At 37.7% G+C, this 14,733-nt stretch overlaps 1 protein-coding gene across 2 annotated transcripts in view; it reads right to left on the minus strand.

Annotated features, from left to right (window-relative positions):
• ZNF484 (zinc finger protein 484) overlaps positions 1 to 14,733 on the minus strand; it is a 43,738-nt gene that overhangs the window by 8,732 nt on the left and 20,273 nt on the right. For both annotated transcript variants that reach the window (XM_021694474.1, XM_021694473.1), the window contains exons 3-4: positions 6,358 to 6,484; positions 5,980 to 6,072 (exon numbers count right to left, since the gene is read on the minus strand). In XM_021694474.1, coding sequence (XP_021550149.1) covers positions 5,980 to 6,072; positions 6,358 to 6,484 — 220 coding nt within the window. The remainder of the gene's footprint in view (positions 1 to 5,979; positions 6,073 to 6,357; positions 6,485 to 14,733) is intronic.

A 14,733-nucleotide genomic window follows, 5' to 3' on the forward strand; every position in this document is an offset into this window, starting at 1 on the left:
ATCCTGGAGTCCCGGGATCGAGTCCCGCATCGGGCTCCCTGCTCGGCGGGGAGTCTGCTTCTCCCTCTGACCCTCCCCCCTCTCATGCTCTCTCTATCTCATTCTCTCTCTCAAATAAATAAATAAAATCTTTAAAAAAAAAAAATAGAACAGATCAATGAAACCAAGAGCTGGTTCTCCAGTAGCATGGAAATACAAACAATTTTAAGAGAATATCATGAAAAACTATATGCCAACAAATTGGACAACCTGGAAGAAATAGATAAATTCCTAGACACATATAAACTACAAAAACTGAAACAGGAAAAAATAGAAAATTTAAACAGACTGATAACCAGGAAAGAAATTGAATCAGTAGTCAAAAATCTCCCAACAGGCAAAAGTCCAGGACCAGGTAGCTTCACAGGTGAATTCTACCATTTAAAGAAGAGTTAATACGTATTCTTCCCAAACTATTCCAAAAAACAGAAAAGGAAGGAAAACTTCCAAATTCATTCTATGAGGCCAGCATTACCCTGATACCAAAACCAGACAAAGACTCCATTAAGAAGAGAACTATAGGCCAACATCCCTGATGAACATGGATGCAAAAATTCTCAATAAAACCATTCATGATAAAAACCCTCAACAAAGTAGGGATAAAGGGAACATACCTCAACATAATAAAGGCTATATATGAAGAACCCACAGCTAATAGCATCCTCAGTGGGGAACAACGGAGAGCTTTTTCTCTATGGTCAGGAACAAGACAGGGATGTCCACTCTCACCACTGTTATTTAACAAAGCACTGGAAGTCCTAGCCACAGCAATCAGACAAGAAGAAGAAATAAAAGGCATCCATATTGGCAAGGAAGAAGTCAAACGTTCACAATTTGTAGATGACATGATACTCTACATAGAAAACCTAAAAGACTCCACCCAAAATTGCTAGAACTGATACGTGCATTTAGTAATGTCACAGGATACAAAATCAACATACAGAAATCTGTTGCATTTCTATACACCCATAATAAATCAGCAGAAAGAGAATCAAGGAATCGATCCCATTTACAATTATACCCCAAATAATAAGATACCTAGGAATAAACCTAATCAAAGAGGTAAAAGATCTGTACTCTGAAAACTATAAAACGCTGATGAAAAAATTGAAGATGACACCAAGAAATGGAAAGACATTCCATGATCATGGACTGGAAAAACAAATACTGTTAAGATGTCTATACTACCCAAAGCAATCTACACATTTAATGCAATCCCTATCAAAATACCAACAGCATTTTTCACAGAGCTAGAACAATCCTAAAATTTGTATGAAACTACAAAAGACCCTGAATAGCCAAAGCAATCTTGAAAAAGCAAAGCAAAGCTAGTCATCACAATTCTGGACTTCAAGTAATATTACAAAGCTGTAGTGATCAAGACAGTATTGTACTGGCACAGAAACAGACACACAGATCAATGGAATTAGAAGAGAAAACCCAGGAATGAACCCACAAATATATGGTTAATTAATCTTTGACAAAGCAGAAAAGAATATCCAATGGAAAAAAGTCTCTTCGACAAATGGGGTTGGGTAAACTGGACAGCAACATGCAAAAGAATGAAACTGGACCACTTACTTACACCATACATAAAAATAAATTCAAAATGGATTAAAGAGCTAAATGTGAGACAGGAAACCATAAAAATCCTACCTCTTTGACATAGGCCATAACAATTTCTTACTAGATATGTTTCTTGAGGCAAGGGAAACAAAAGCAAAATAAACTATTGGGACTTAATCAAAATAAAAAGCTTCTGCACAGTGTAGGAAACAATCAACAAAACTAAAAGGGAACCTATGGAATGGGAGAAGATATTTACAATTGACGTAACTGATAAAGGGTTAGTATCCAAAATATATAAAGAACTTATAAAACTTAACACCCAAAAACCAAATAATCCAGTGGGGAATAAAATGGGCAGAAGACATGAATAGACATTTTTCCAAAGAAGAATTATAGATGGCTAAGAGACACATGAAAATATGCTCAACATCACTCATTATCAGGGAAATACAAATCAAACCTACAATGAGATACCATAGCTCACACCAGTCAGAATAGCTAAAATCAACAACACAAGGAAGAACAGGTGTTGGCGAGGATGTGGAGAAAAGGTAACTCTGTTACATTGTTAGTGGGAATGCAAAGTGGTGTAGCCATTGTGGAAAACAGTATGGTGATTCCTCAAAATTGTGAAAATAGAACTACCCTATGATCCAGCAATTACACTACTAGGTATTTACCCAAAGGACACAAAAATGATCAACAACAGCCAAAGTATGGAAAAAGCCCAAATGTCCACCGACTGATGAATGGATAAAGAAGAAAAGAAGATATGGGGTGTATATAATGGAGTATTACTCAGCCATAAAAAGAATGAAATCTTACCATTTGCAATGACATGGATGGAGCTAGAGAGTATTATGCTAAGTGAAATAAGTCAGTCAGAGAAAGACAAATACCATATGATTCCATTTGTATGTGGAATTTAAGAAATAAAACAAATGAACATAGGAGAGAAAAAAAGAGAGGCAAACCAAGAAACAAACTCTTAACTATAAAGAACATACTGATGGTTACTGGATGGGAGGTGAGTGAGGGGATGGGTCAGATGAGTGATGGGGATTAAGGAGGGCACTTGTGATGAGCACTTGTATGGAAGTGTTGAACCACTACACTGTACACCTGAAATTAATGTTACATTGTATATTAGCTAATTGGTATTTAAATAAAAACTGGGGGGGGGGATGGGCAAAGGCATTTGCAACGACCTTTATGGAGATAGTATAAATCAGTCAGAGAAAGACAAATACCATATGATTTCACTCATATGTGGAATTTAAAAAACAAATGAGCCAAGGGGGAAAAAAAAGAGAGAGAGGCAAACCAAGAAACAGAGAGAACACACTGGGTGCCTGGGTGGCTCAGTTGTTTAAGCATCTGCCTTCAGCTTGGGTTGTGATCCCAGGGTCCTGGGATTGAGTCCTGCATCTGGCTCCCTGCTCAGCGGGGAGTCTGTGTCTCTCTCCACCCCTCCCCCTCCCCCCTGCTCATGCTCTCTCATGCATGCCCCCCCCTCAAATAAATAAAATCTAAAAAAAACAAAACAAAACAAAAAACTGTAGAGAACACACTGATGGTTACCAGAAGGGAGGTGGGTGAGGGGACAGGGAAATAGGTGCTGGTGATTAAGGAGTGCTCCTGTGGTGAGCACCAGGTGTTGTATGTAAATGTTGAATCAATATATTGAAACTACTAAGACACTATGTGTTAACTATTGGAATTTAAATACAAACTTAAAAAAAATAAATATTATCTAAATCAGAAAATAAATGGGCAAAGGACCTGAATGGATATTCTCCAAAGTAGATACATGAAAGGCTGACTGGTGTATGAAAAGATGCTCAATCATCATCAGAGGAATGTGAATCAAAACCACAAAAAGACATCACCTCATGCCTGTTAGAAATTTCCATCATCAAAAAGACAAGAGATAGCAAATGCTGGCATGGATGTGGAGAAAAGGGAATCCTCGTGTACCTTTGGTGGGATTGTAAACTGGAGTAGCCACTATGGAAAACAGTATAGAGGATCGTCAAAATTAAAAACAGAACTACCATATGATCCAGCAATTCCACTTCTGGGAATATATCCAAAGCAAACAAAAACACTAATTCGAAAAGATATCTGCAACTCCAGTCATTGTAGTAATATTTATAATAGTCAAGACATGCAAACAACCTAAGTGTCCATCAGTGAATGAATGGATAAAGTTGTAGTGTATATATACAATGGAATATTATTTAGCCATAAAAAAATGAGGAAATCCTACCATTTGCAACAACATGGATGGGACCTTGAAAGCATAATTCTAAGTGAGATAAGTCAGAGAAAGACAAATACTACATAATCTCACTTACATGTGGAATCTAAAGAAAAAACCAAAAAAAACAAATTCATAGAAGAGGAGATCAGACCTGTGGTTACCAGAGGCAGAGGGTCGGGGAGAGGAACCAGAAGAAGGTGGTCAAAAGATACAAACTTCCAGCTGTAAGTATTGGAATGTGAAGCACAGCATGGTGACTAGAGCTAACACTGCTGTACAGTATATAGAAAAGTTGTTAAGAGAGTAGATCCTGAGTTCTCATCACAAAGAAAAAACAATTTTCCCTTTCTTTTTTTTTTATCGTATCCATATGAGAAGATGGATTTTATCTGAACCTATGGTGGTAATCATTTCACAGTATATACATATCAAACCATCATGTTGTATGCCTTAAATTTATATAGTGATATATGTCAGTTATTTCTCAATAAAACTGGGAAGAGTAATGAAGTCAGAATCTGTTACAAGATACATGATGAGATGTTCAAAATATTTTATTAGAGAAGCACAAATTAAAGTAGTAATTAGAAGTTACAATCCACTGGATTGACCAAATTATTAGAAATTATTAGAAATAGGGGCAGGGCTGTAGAGAAACTGATGTCTTTGTACACTTGGGATTGTAGAAAATAATGTGGTCATACTTCATCAAACAGAATACTATAACCTGATGATAAGGCGATCCCATTACTCTTCCCAAAGAAATTCTCATTCCCAAAGAACAGTTCATGAAGAAATTGACTGAAGTATTAATTGTAGTAGTGGGAAGCCGGACAAGTAAAATGTGGTATATATCCACAGTATGGAATGCTATGCCTCAGTAGAAGCAATGAACTTTTCTAGAAAAGCACATTGCAACATGAACCAATTTAGTGCTAACAGAAAAAAAATAAGAACCTGAATAGGACATATAGCACCATGCCATTTCTACAAATTAAAAATACCAACAATTTAAATTTTACAAATACCCTATAAATTCAAGGACAGATAGCAAACATATCAACTACATTAGAGCAGTTAACCCTAAGGATAAAAATACATATGAGGAGTGAGAATTAAAAGAGAGATCTAAAAAAATAAAATTGGGCGCAGGGTGAACATACTGATAATGATATTAATTAACAACTAAGGAATATAATTAACTCAATTTCCTGTAAACAAAGTACAAAAACTTTTTGAAAAATGTCAAAATAAGTAAATTAGTTAGAAAGATCAAGTCAGTGTTGCGTTACACTAGCCAACTAAAAAGAAAATGTCAGGAAACATAACTACTTCTGTCATATACAGTAGAAAGCTGTCCCCCAAATGTAGTGATGGTACCCTCAAAGTTGACGGATGGAGGAAAGGCATGGGACATAATAAAGGAAGGCCATCTCTAAATGACAATTCTGAAGCACTAAGGGGAAAGAGAGAAAATGAAAAGAAACCCTCAAGAATGTGTCCCACAGTAATTTTTTAAAAAGGTAAATCAATGAGTTTCTGAATGTGTAAGAAAAGGATTTAAGACCTTGATGTGATGGAGGTAAAAAGAATAAAAATGTTAGAGAAAGGGAGAAAAACCATAAAGCAGGATCCTAGATCCAAAGTACCAGTAATCATAGCACATTCCCACCTAGAAAGTCAAGCAAAGACAAAGATTCTAAAGATTTATTTATTTATTTATTTGAGAGAGCGAGAAAGAGAGAGTGTACATGAGAGGGGGGAGGGTCAGAGGGAGAAGCAGACTCCCCACTGAGCAGGGAGCCCGATGTGGGACTCGATCCCGGGACTCCAGGATCATGAACTGAGCCGAAGGCAGTCGCTTAACCAACTGAGCCACCCAGGTGCCCCTGAGCCACCCAGGCGCCCCAAGCAAAGACAAAGATTCTGCTACGGGAAGAGGCCTTAAGTGGAGATGGCTTTCAGATGTCCAAGGGGACTACACCAACTCCACCCATGCAGTTCCAGAAGTGCAGAGTATTACAGAAGTGCCATTCACAGCTGCCAGCCTCTGCCAGTACAACTCCAGGTCACTCATGCTGTCTCCCATGCCCTTGTTCTCTACTCACCGAGACAGCTGTGGCTTGAGATTTCACCATCCAGCAGACATGGCTCTTCTCGCTCCAAACTGAAGATGACTTCTGCTTTGGGAACTTGACACCCTATTAACAGGAAATGATAGAAGACTTGGTTTCAGAGGCCATTCAATGAAGCACTCCATTTACTTTCCAGAAAAGTTCATGCAGAGAGAAGTATATTCATTATACCCCAAAGGGATAATTAATAACATAGAACAAAATAAGGACAAAACTAGTATACACTTCAGATGTCCTGCAGTCTTTAGAACTCCCACATACCTCAGAAATCCCACAGATTTCAAAAATTCCATTGAGAATGAAAATATACTCCAACAGGTACAGCCTTACCCCCAGTGGAGCTGTACTTACCCACTGACATCAAGTTGAAATAGTTTTCCAGCATTACATCTCTGTACAGGCTTTTCTGGGCAAGGTCCAATTGTTGCCACTCCTCCCTGCTGAAGTCCACTGTTACATCCTTGAATGACACTGATCCCTGAAAAACACATTCTTATTCAATGTGAAGGATGAGGATCGAAGAATGGGAACAAGATACTCAGGAACTTACTTTTAATAATTTTTAATATGCTACAACATATAAGGTTCTCACTAAATACCAATATCTTATATTACTATTTTGAAGGAAAAAATAAATCTTATTAAAAATATCATGCCATTCTTTCTATGCTACTGATGATATTCTGAGTAGTTTCGGTCTTGTTTTCATTGGTGTACTAGTTTCAAAAAATAAGCTGATTAATTCATAAAACTGTAAACATACGATTTGTGCATTCTTTTCTATGCCATGTCATTAACATCTCATGTAAGAAATAAACTATATTCTGCCATTCATTTTGCACTTACCAGTCCACTGAATAAGTCCATTCTTTCTTTTAAAAAGAGGATTAAAAAAAGGCTTTTTTACCCCCCAAAACAGTGTGGTGCTAGCATAAAGAGAGACATACAGGTCAATGGAATGTAACTGAGAATCCAGAAATAAACCCTCATATTTATAGTCAATTAATATTCAACACAGGTGTCAAAACAATTTAAAATGGAAAAAAAAGTTTTTCAACAAACAGTGCTGGGACAAGTAGATATCCACAGGTAAAGGGATGAAGTTGAACCCCTACTTCACACCATATAAAAAAATTAGCTCAAAGTGGATCAAAGGCCCAATGTTCTTATATTTAGCCAAATTTACATTTAACTAAAAGGTAAATCTTTGTGACACTGGATTTGGCAATGATTCCTTAGACATAAAATCAAAAGCACAAGCAACTAAAGAAAAAAATAGATAAACTGGACTTAATTAATTGTGCTTAGAAGGATATCATCAAAAAAGTGAGGGGCGCCTGGGTGGCTCAGTTGGTTGAGTGACTGCCTTCGGCTCAGGTCATGATCCTGGAGTCCCTGGATCGAGTCCCGCATCGGGCTTCCTGCTCGGCAGGGAGTCTGCTTCTCCCTCTCCCACTCCCCCTGCTTGTGTTCCCTCTCTCGCTGTGTCTTTCTCTGTCAAATAAATAAATAAAATCTTTAAAAAAAAAAAAAGTGAAAAGATGGGAAGCCTGGGTGGCTTAGTTGGTTAAGCGTCTGTCTTCAGCTCAGGTCATGATCCCCGGGTCCTGGGATCAAGTCCCACATTGGGCTCCTTGCTCAGTGGGGAGCCAGCTTCTCCCTCTGCTCACTGCCCCCCTGCTTATGCGCTCTTGCTCTCTCTCTGACAAATAAATAAATAAAATCTTTAAAAAAAAAAGTGAAAAGACAACCCAAAAACTGGGATAAAATTTTTGCAAATTATATGTCCAATAAGGGACTTGTATCTAGACTACATAAAGAACTCTTATAACTCGGGCGCATGGGTGGCTCAGTTGTTAAGCGTCTGCCTTCGGCTCAGGTCATGATCCCGGGGTCCTGGGATTGAGCCCCGCACTGGGCTCCCTGCTTGGTGGGAAGCCTGCTTCTCCCTCTCCCACTCCCCCCTGCTTGTGTTTCCTCTCTCGCTGTGTTTCTCTCTGTCAAATAAATAAATAAGATCTTAAAAAAAAAAAACTCTTTTTTTTTTTTTTTTTTAAAGATTTTATTTATTTATTTGAGACAGAGAGAATTAGAGAGAGAGAGCACATGAGAGGGGGGAGGGTCAGAGGGAGAAGCAGGCACCCCGCCGAGCAGGGAGCCTGATGCGGGACTCGATCCAGGGACTCCAGGATCATGACCTGAGCCGAAGGCAGTCGCTTAACCAACTGAGCCACCCAGGCGCCCAAAAAAAAAAAACTCTTATAACTGAATAAAAAATAATAATCCAATTAAAATGGGTAAAGGATCTGAATATACATTTCTAAGATAAACAAATGGCCAAAAGCACATGAAAAGATCCTCAATATCTTTAGTCATAAGGTCACATAGAAAATACCCCTTCAGGCGCCTGGGTGGCTCAGTCAGTTGGGTGTCTGCCTTCGGCTCATGATCCCTGAGTCCCAGGATCGAGTCCTGCATCGGGCTCCCTGCTCAGAGGGGAGTCTGCTTCTCTCTCTGCCCGTCACCCTGCTCGTGCTCTCTCTTGCTCTCTCTCAAATAAATAAATAAAATCTTTAAAAAGAAAAGAAAATACCCCTTGAAAATTCACTGAGATGACTATAATAAAACAGATGCTCAATATTATTTGTCATCAGGGAAATATGCCCACTAGGATGGCTTCAATAAAAAAGATAATAATAAACATTAGTGAGGAAGTGGAAAAATTGGAATCCTCAGGTGGTGATGGTGAAAATGTTACAGCCACTTTGTGAAACAGTGGCAATTCCTCAAAAAGTTAAACATAGAGTTACAATATGACCCAAGAGGTCCACTTCTAGGTATATACCCAAAAGAAATGAAAACATTTGTCCACATAAAAATTGCACATAAATGTTTATAGTAGCATTATTCCTAATATTCAAAAATAGAAACAACCTAAATGTCTGTGAACTAATAATGGTTTAAAAAATGTGCTATACCCAGGGCGCCTGGGTGGCTCAGTTGGTTAAGCGACTGACTTCGGCTCAGGTCATGATCCTGGAGTCCCGGGATCGAGTCCCGCATCAGGCTCCCTGCTCAGCAGGGAGTCTGCTTCTCCCTCTGACCCTCCTCCCACTCATGCTCTCTGTCTCTCATTCCCTCTCTCGCAAATAAATAAAATCTTAAAAAAAAAAAAAAAAAAAAGTGCTATATCCATACAATACGTTATTCAGCCATAAAAAGGAATAAAGTACTGATACATGCTACAATGTGGATGAATCTTGAAAACATTATGCTAAGTAAAAGAAGTCAGTCACAGAAGGCCAGATATTGAATGATTCCATTAATATAAAATGTTCAGAACAGGAGAACTTATATTGTTACAGAAAGAAGATTACCAATTGCCTAGGGCTAGGAGGAATGGAAGGATTGGGGGTGACAGCAAAAAGGTGTAAGTTTGGAGGGAGAGGGTTAAAGAAAATGTTCTAAAACTGATACTGGTTACACAACTCTGTGAATATACTAAAAACCAATGAATGTATACTTTATTTATTTTTTAATTTTATTATGTTGAATATATACTTTAAATGGATGAAATATATGGTGTAGAAAGGACTCTTTTTTTTAAAATATTTTATTTATTTGACAGAGAGAGACACAGTGAGAGAGGGAACACAAGCAGGGGGAGTGCGAGAGGGAGAAGCAGGCTCCCCGCAGAGCAGGGAGCCTGATGCGGGGCTCGATCCCAGGATCCTGGGATCACGACCTGAGCTGAAGGCAGACGCTTCACGACTGAGCCACCCAGGTGCCCCAAAAAGGACTCTTCTGAGGCACTGACATTTCCAGATGGGATATAATAGCTTTGTGGCAGTCCAGTGTTTCTTCCAAGAATAACTATAAATGCCAATATGAAATACTGAAATCATCTGTTTCAAAGTACAGGAAAGTTGTTAAGGGTTAAGACTCTGGAGAGAACACTGAGGATTTAAGCTGATGTATGTAGCTACTTTTACACTGGAAGTATTTACCAATTCTAAGTGTTGGCAAAGGTAGAATACAGCTTTGAACCAGTAGAAGGCTGTAGCTGGATGACAGAGAAACCAGGACTCAAACACACAGCCAGTTTTCCCCTCAGAACATCTGCGAAATTCTAGGGCTATATGGGCAAAAGACTAAAAACTTAACCAGATAGGGTATGAAAAAGCAAAGCAAGGGGCGCCTGGGTGGCTCAGTTGGTTAAGCGACTGCCTTCGGCTCAGGTCATGATCCTGGAGTCCTGGGATCGAGTCCCACATCGGGCTCCCTGCTCAGCGGGGAGTCTGCTTCTCCCTCTGACCCTCCCCACTCTCATGCTCTATCTCATTCTCTCTCTCAAATAAATAAATAAAATCTTTAAAAAAAAAAAAGTAAAAGAAAAGAAAAATTTCAGTAGTCTGGGAAGAAAACAGAGTTGGGCATCTACCAGGAGGAGGGTCCACAAAGGACAAACTGGGCTCTCAGCAGAAAATCCTGGATGGCCAGGGTGAACCAGAGGTTGATTAAGTCTTAGGGCTTCAACTCAGCCTTGATTAAACACTGTGCCTGACTGCATAAAGGTGCAAAGGGAGAGATGAATCCTCTGTTGAGAAAGATACCATCATCCAGATCCTCTACAATGCTTCATATACTGTCTCTCTCTCACACACAGACACACACACACACGTACGCACAAATTCCTATGCATACCAAAAGATAGGTCCAAATACCCAAAATCAGATGAAAAAATGCTCAATAGAAATAGTCTTACAGGGAACTGGAGTTAGAAGAAAAGATGGAGAATTTCATTAGAGAATTAGGAATTAAAGAATCAAATAAAAATTCAAAAGTTAAAACATTTAATCTCTTAAGTCAAGAACTGAGATAGGCTTAACAGCAGAATGCAGAATTACTGAAATAGTAGACAAGAAAATGGAAAATATCCAAACTGAAGCACAGATTTTTTTTTTTAATTTTATTATGTTATGTTAGTCACCATACAATACATCATTAGTTTTTGATGTAGTGATCCATGATCCATTGTTTTCGTATAACACCCAGTGCTCCATGCAGTACGTGCCCTCCTTAATACCCATCACCGGGCTAACCCATCCCCCCACCCCCCTCCCCTCTAAAACCCTGTTTGTTTCTCAGAGTCCATAGTCTCTCATGGTTCATCTCTCCCTCTGATTTCTCCCCCTTCATTTTTCCCTTCCTTCTCCTAATGTCCTCTATGCTATTCCTTATGTTCCACAAATAAGTGAAACCATATGATAATTGACTTTCTCTGCTTGACTTATTTCACTTAGCATAATCGCCTCCAGTCCCAACCATGTTGATGTAAAAGTTGGGTATTCATCTTTTCTGATGGCTGAGTAATATTCCATTGTATATATGGACCACATCTTCTTTATCCATTCATCTGTTGAAGGGCATCTCGGCTCTTTCCACAGTTTGGCTATTGCGGACATTGCTGCTATGAACATTGGGGTGCATATGGCCCTTCTTTTCACTACATCTGTGTCTTTGGGGTAAATACCCAGGAGTGCAATTCCTGGGTCATAGGGTAGCTCTATTTTTAAATTTTTGAGGAACCTCCACACTGTTTTCCAAAGTGGCTGTACCAACTTGCATTCCCACCCACAGTGTAAGAGGGTTCCCTTTTCTCCACAACCTCTCCAACATTGGTTGTTTCTTTCCCTGTCCATGTTTGCCATTCTAACTGGTGTAAGGTGGTATCTCAGTGTGGTTTTGATTTGGATTTCCCTGATGGCTAACGATGATGAACATTTTTTCATGTATCTGTTAGCCATTTGTATGTCTTCTTCAGAGAAGTGTCTGTTCATCTCTTCTGCCCACTTTTTGACTTGATTATTTGTTTTTTTGGGTGTTGAGTTTGAGAAGTTCTTTATAGATTTTGGATACCAGCCCTTTATCTGTAGTGTCATTTGCAAATATCTTCTCCCATTCTGTGGATTGCCTCTTTGTTTTGTTGACTGTTTCCTTTGCTGTGCAGAAGCTTTTTATCTTGATGAAGTCCCAAAAGTTCATTTTTGCTTTTGTTTCACTAGCTTTTGGAGATGTATCTTGAAAGAAGTTGCTGTGGCCGATGTCAAAGAGGTTACTGCCTATGTTCTTCTCTAGGATTTTGATGGATTCCTGTGTCACATTGAGGTCTTTCATCCACTTTGAGTTTATCTTTGTGAATGGTGTTAGAGAATGGTCGAGTTTCATTCTTCTGCATGTGAAGCACAGATTTTTTTAACGAAAATAAACACAAGATCATGTGACATATGTCACATATATGACACAGTGAAAAAGAATAATATATTGTAGTCTGAGAAGATTGAGGGGGAGTGTGGGGCAGAAGCAATATTTGAGAACTATCAGTGAATGACATCAACCCAAAGACTCAAGAAGCCCCTCAAATCCAACTTTATAAAACTGCAAATATAGACTATAAAAAACAGTAACAGTAATATCTAGCAATGTTTAAAATATTGTAGAATTTAAATGCATGAAAATAATAATGCAAAAGTGAGGGATGGTAAATGGAATTAAGGTGATTTAGTATCCCAGAATTATGAGAAAGGGGTAGAAATAATAATGAGTTAAAGATGAATATTATAATATCTATGGTAACAATAAAAGAATGTATATAATAAGCAAGTTAACAAAGGAAAAAATAAAATTTTGAATAATCTAAAAGATCAAGAAAGGAATGGGAAAATAGTATTAAATAAATGGTTCAAATATAAAACTAATAATAAGATAGTATATATAAATGCAAGTATATCAGCCATTACATTAAATGTAAATGGACTAAACATTCAAGACAAAGCAAAGATTGAATAAATCCCACTTGATCATGGTGAATGATCCCTTTAATGTATTGTTGAACACAGCTTGCTAATATTTTGCTGAGGATTTCTGTGTCTATGTTCATTGGGGATATTGGCCTAAAGTTTTCCTTTCTGTAGTGTCTTTGGTTTTAATAGCAGGGTAATGCTGGCCTTTTAGAATGTATTTGGAAGCTTTCCTTCCTCTTCTGTTTTTGGTACAGTTTGAGAAGATTAAGTATTTACTCTCCTTTAAATGTTTGCTAGAATTCACCTGTGAAGTCATCTGGTCCCAGATTTTTGTCTGTTATATACCACATAACAAAATGAAAGGTAAAAAATCATATAGTATTCTCAGTGATGCAGAAAAAGCATCTGACAAAATTTAACACCTATTCATGAAAAAAAAATTTCAACAAAGCAGGTTTAAAGGGAACACATTTCAATATCATAAAGGCCATAAATGACAAACCCACAGCTAATGTACTCAATGGTGAAAAACTGACAGCCTTTCCTCTAACATCGGGGCAAGACAAGGATGTCCACTCTCCCCACTTCCATTCAACATAATACTGGAAGTCCAGGACACAGCAATCAGAAAGGAAAAAAAAAAGGCATCCAAATTGATAAGGAAGAAGTAAAACTGTCACTATTTGCAGATGGCATGGTACTATACATAGAAAACCCTAAAGGCTCCACCAAAATAATATTAGAAATAAATAAATTCAGTAAATTCGCAGATACAAAATATACCAAAAAATACAGATATTAGTTATGTTTCTATACACTAACAACAAACTATCAGAAAGAGAAATTAAGAAAACAATTCCAATTACAATTGCATCATAAAGAATAAAATGCCTAGGAATAAACAACAAAAGAAGTGAAAGACCTGGACCTTGAAAACTATGTAACATTGATGAAAGAAAGAAACTGAAGACCACAAATGGAAAGACATACCATGCTTACGGATTGGAAGAATTAATACTGTTAATATTCCATACTACCCAAAGCAATCTATAGATTCAATGTAATTCCTATAAAGATGCCAATAGTATTTTTCACAGAACTAGAATAATACTAAAAATTTTTATGGAACCACAAAAGACCCTGAATAGCAAAAGCAATCAAAGAATAAAGCTGGAGGTATCACAATCTAATATTTTAAGAGATACTACAAAGCCATAGTAATCAAAACAGTATAGTACTAGCACAAAAAATAGACACCTAGGTCAATGAAACAGAATAGAGAGCCCAGAAATAAACCCATGCATAATTACATGGTCAATTAATCTACAACAAAACAGACAAGAATGTACAATGGGGAAAAGCCAGTCTCTTCAATAAATGGTGCTGGAAAAACAGGAAAACTGGACCATTTGAAACCTGCAACTGGACCACTTTCTTACACCATACCCAAAAATAAATTCAAAATGGATTAAAGACCTAAACATGAGACCTTAAACCATAAAACTCCTAGAAGAGAACATAGGCAATAATCTCTTTGACATTGGCCTTAGCAACACTTTTTTAGATATGTCTCCTTAGGCAAAGGAAACAAAAGCAAAATAAACTATTAGGACAACAAAATAAAAAACTTCTGCACAGCGAAGGAAACAATCAACAAAATGAAAAGGTAACCTACTGAGTGGGAGAAGATATTTGCAAATGGTATATCCAATAAAGGGTTAATATCCGTACTATATGAAGAACTTATACAACTCAACACCAAAAAAAACAAGTAATTTGATTAAAAATAGAGGACCTAAACAGACATTTTTCCAAAAAAGACATACAGATAGTCAACAGACACACACAAAAATGCTCAACATAACTAATCATCAGGGAAATGTAAACAAAACCACAATGACATATCAACTCACACCTGTCAGAA

Source organism: Neomonachus schauinslandi, chromosome 13 (genome assembly GCF_002201575.2).
Source record: "Neomonachus schauinslandi chromosome 13, ASM220157v2, whole genome shotgun sequence".
Taxonomy (NCBI): Eukaryota; Metazoa; Chordata; class Mammalia; order Carnivora; family Phocidae; genus Neomonachus; species Neomonachus schauinslandi.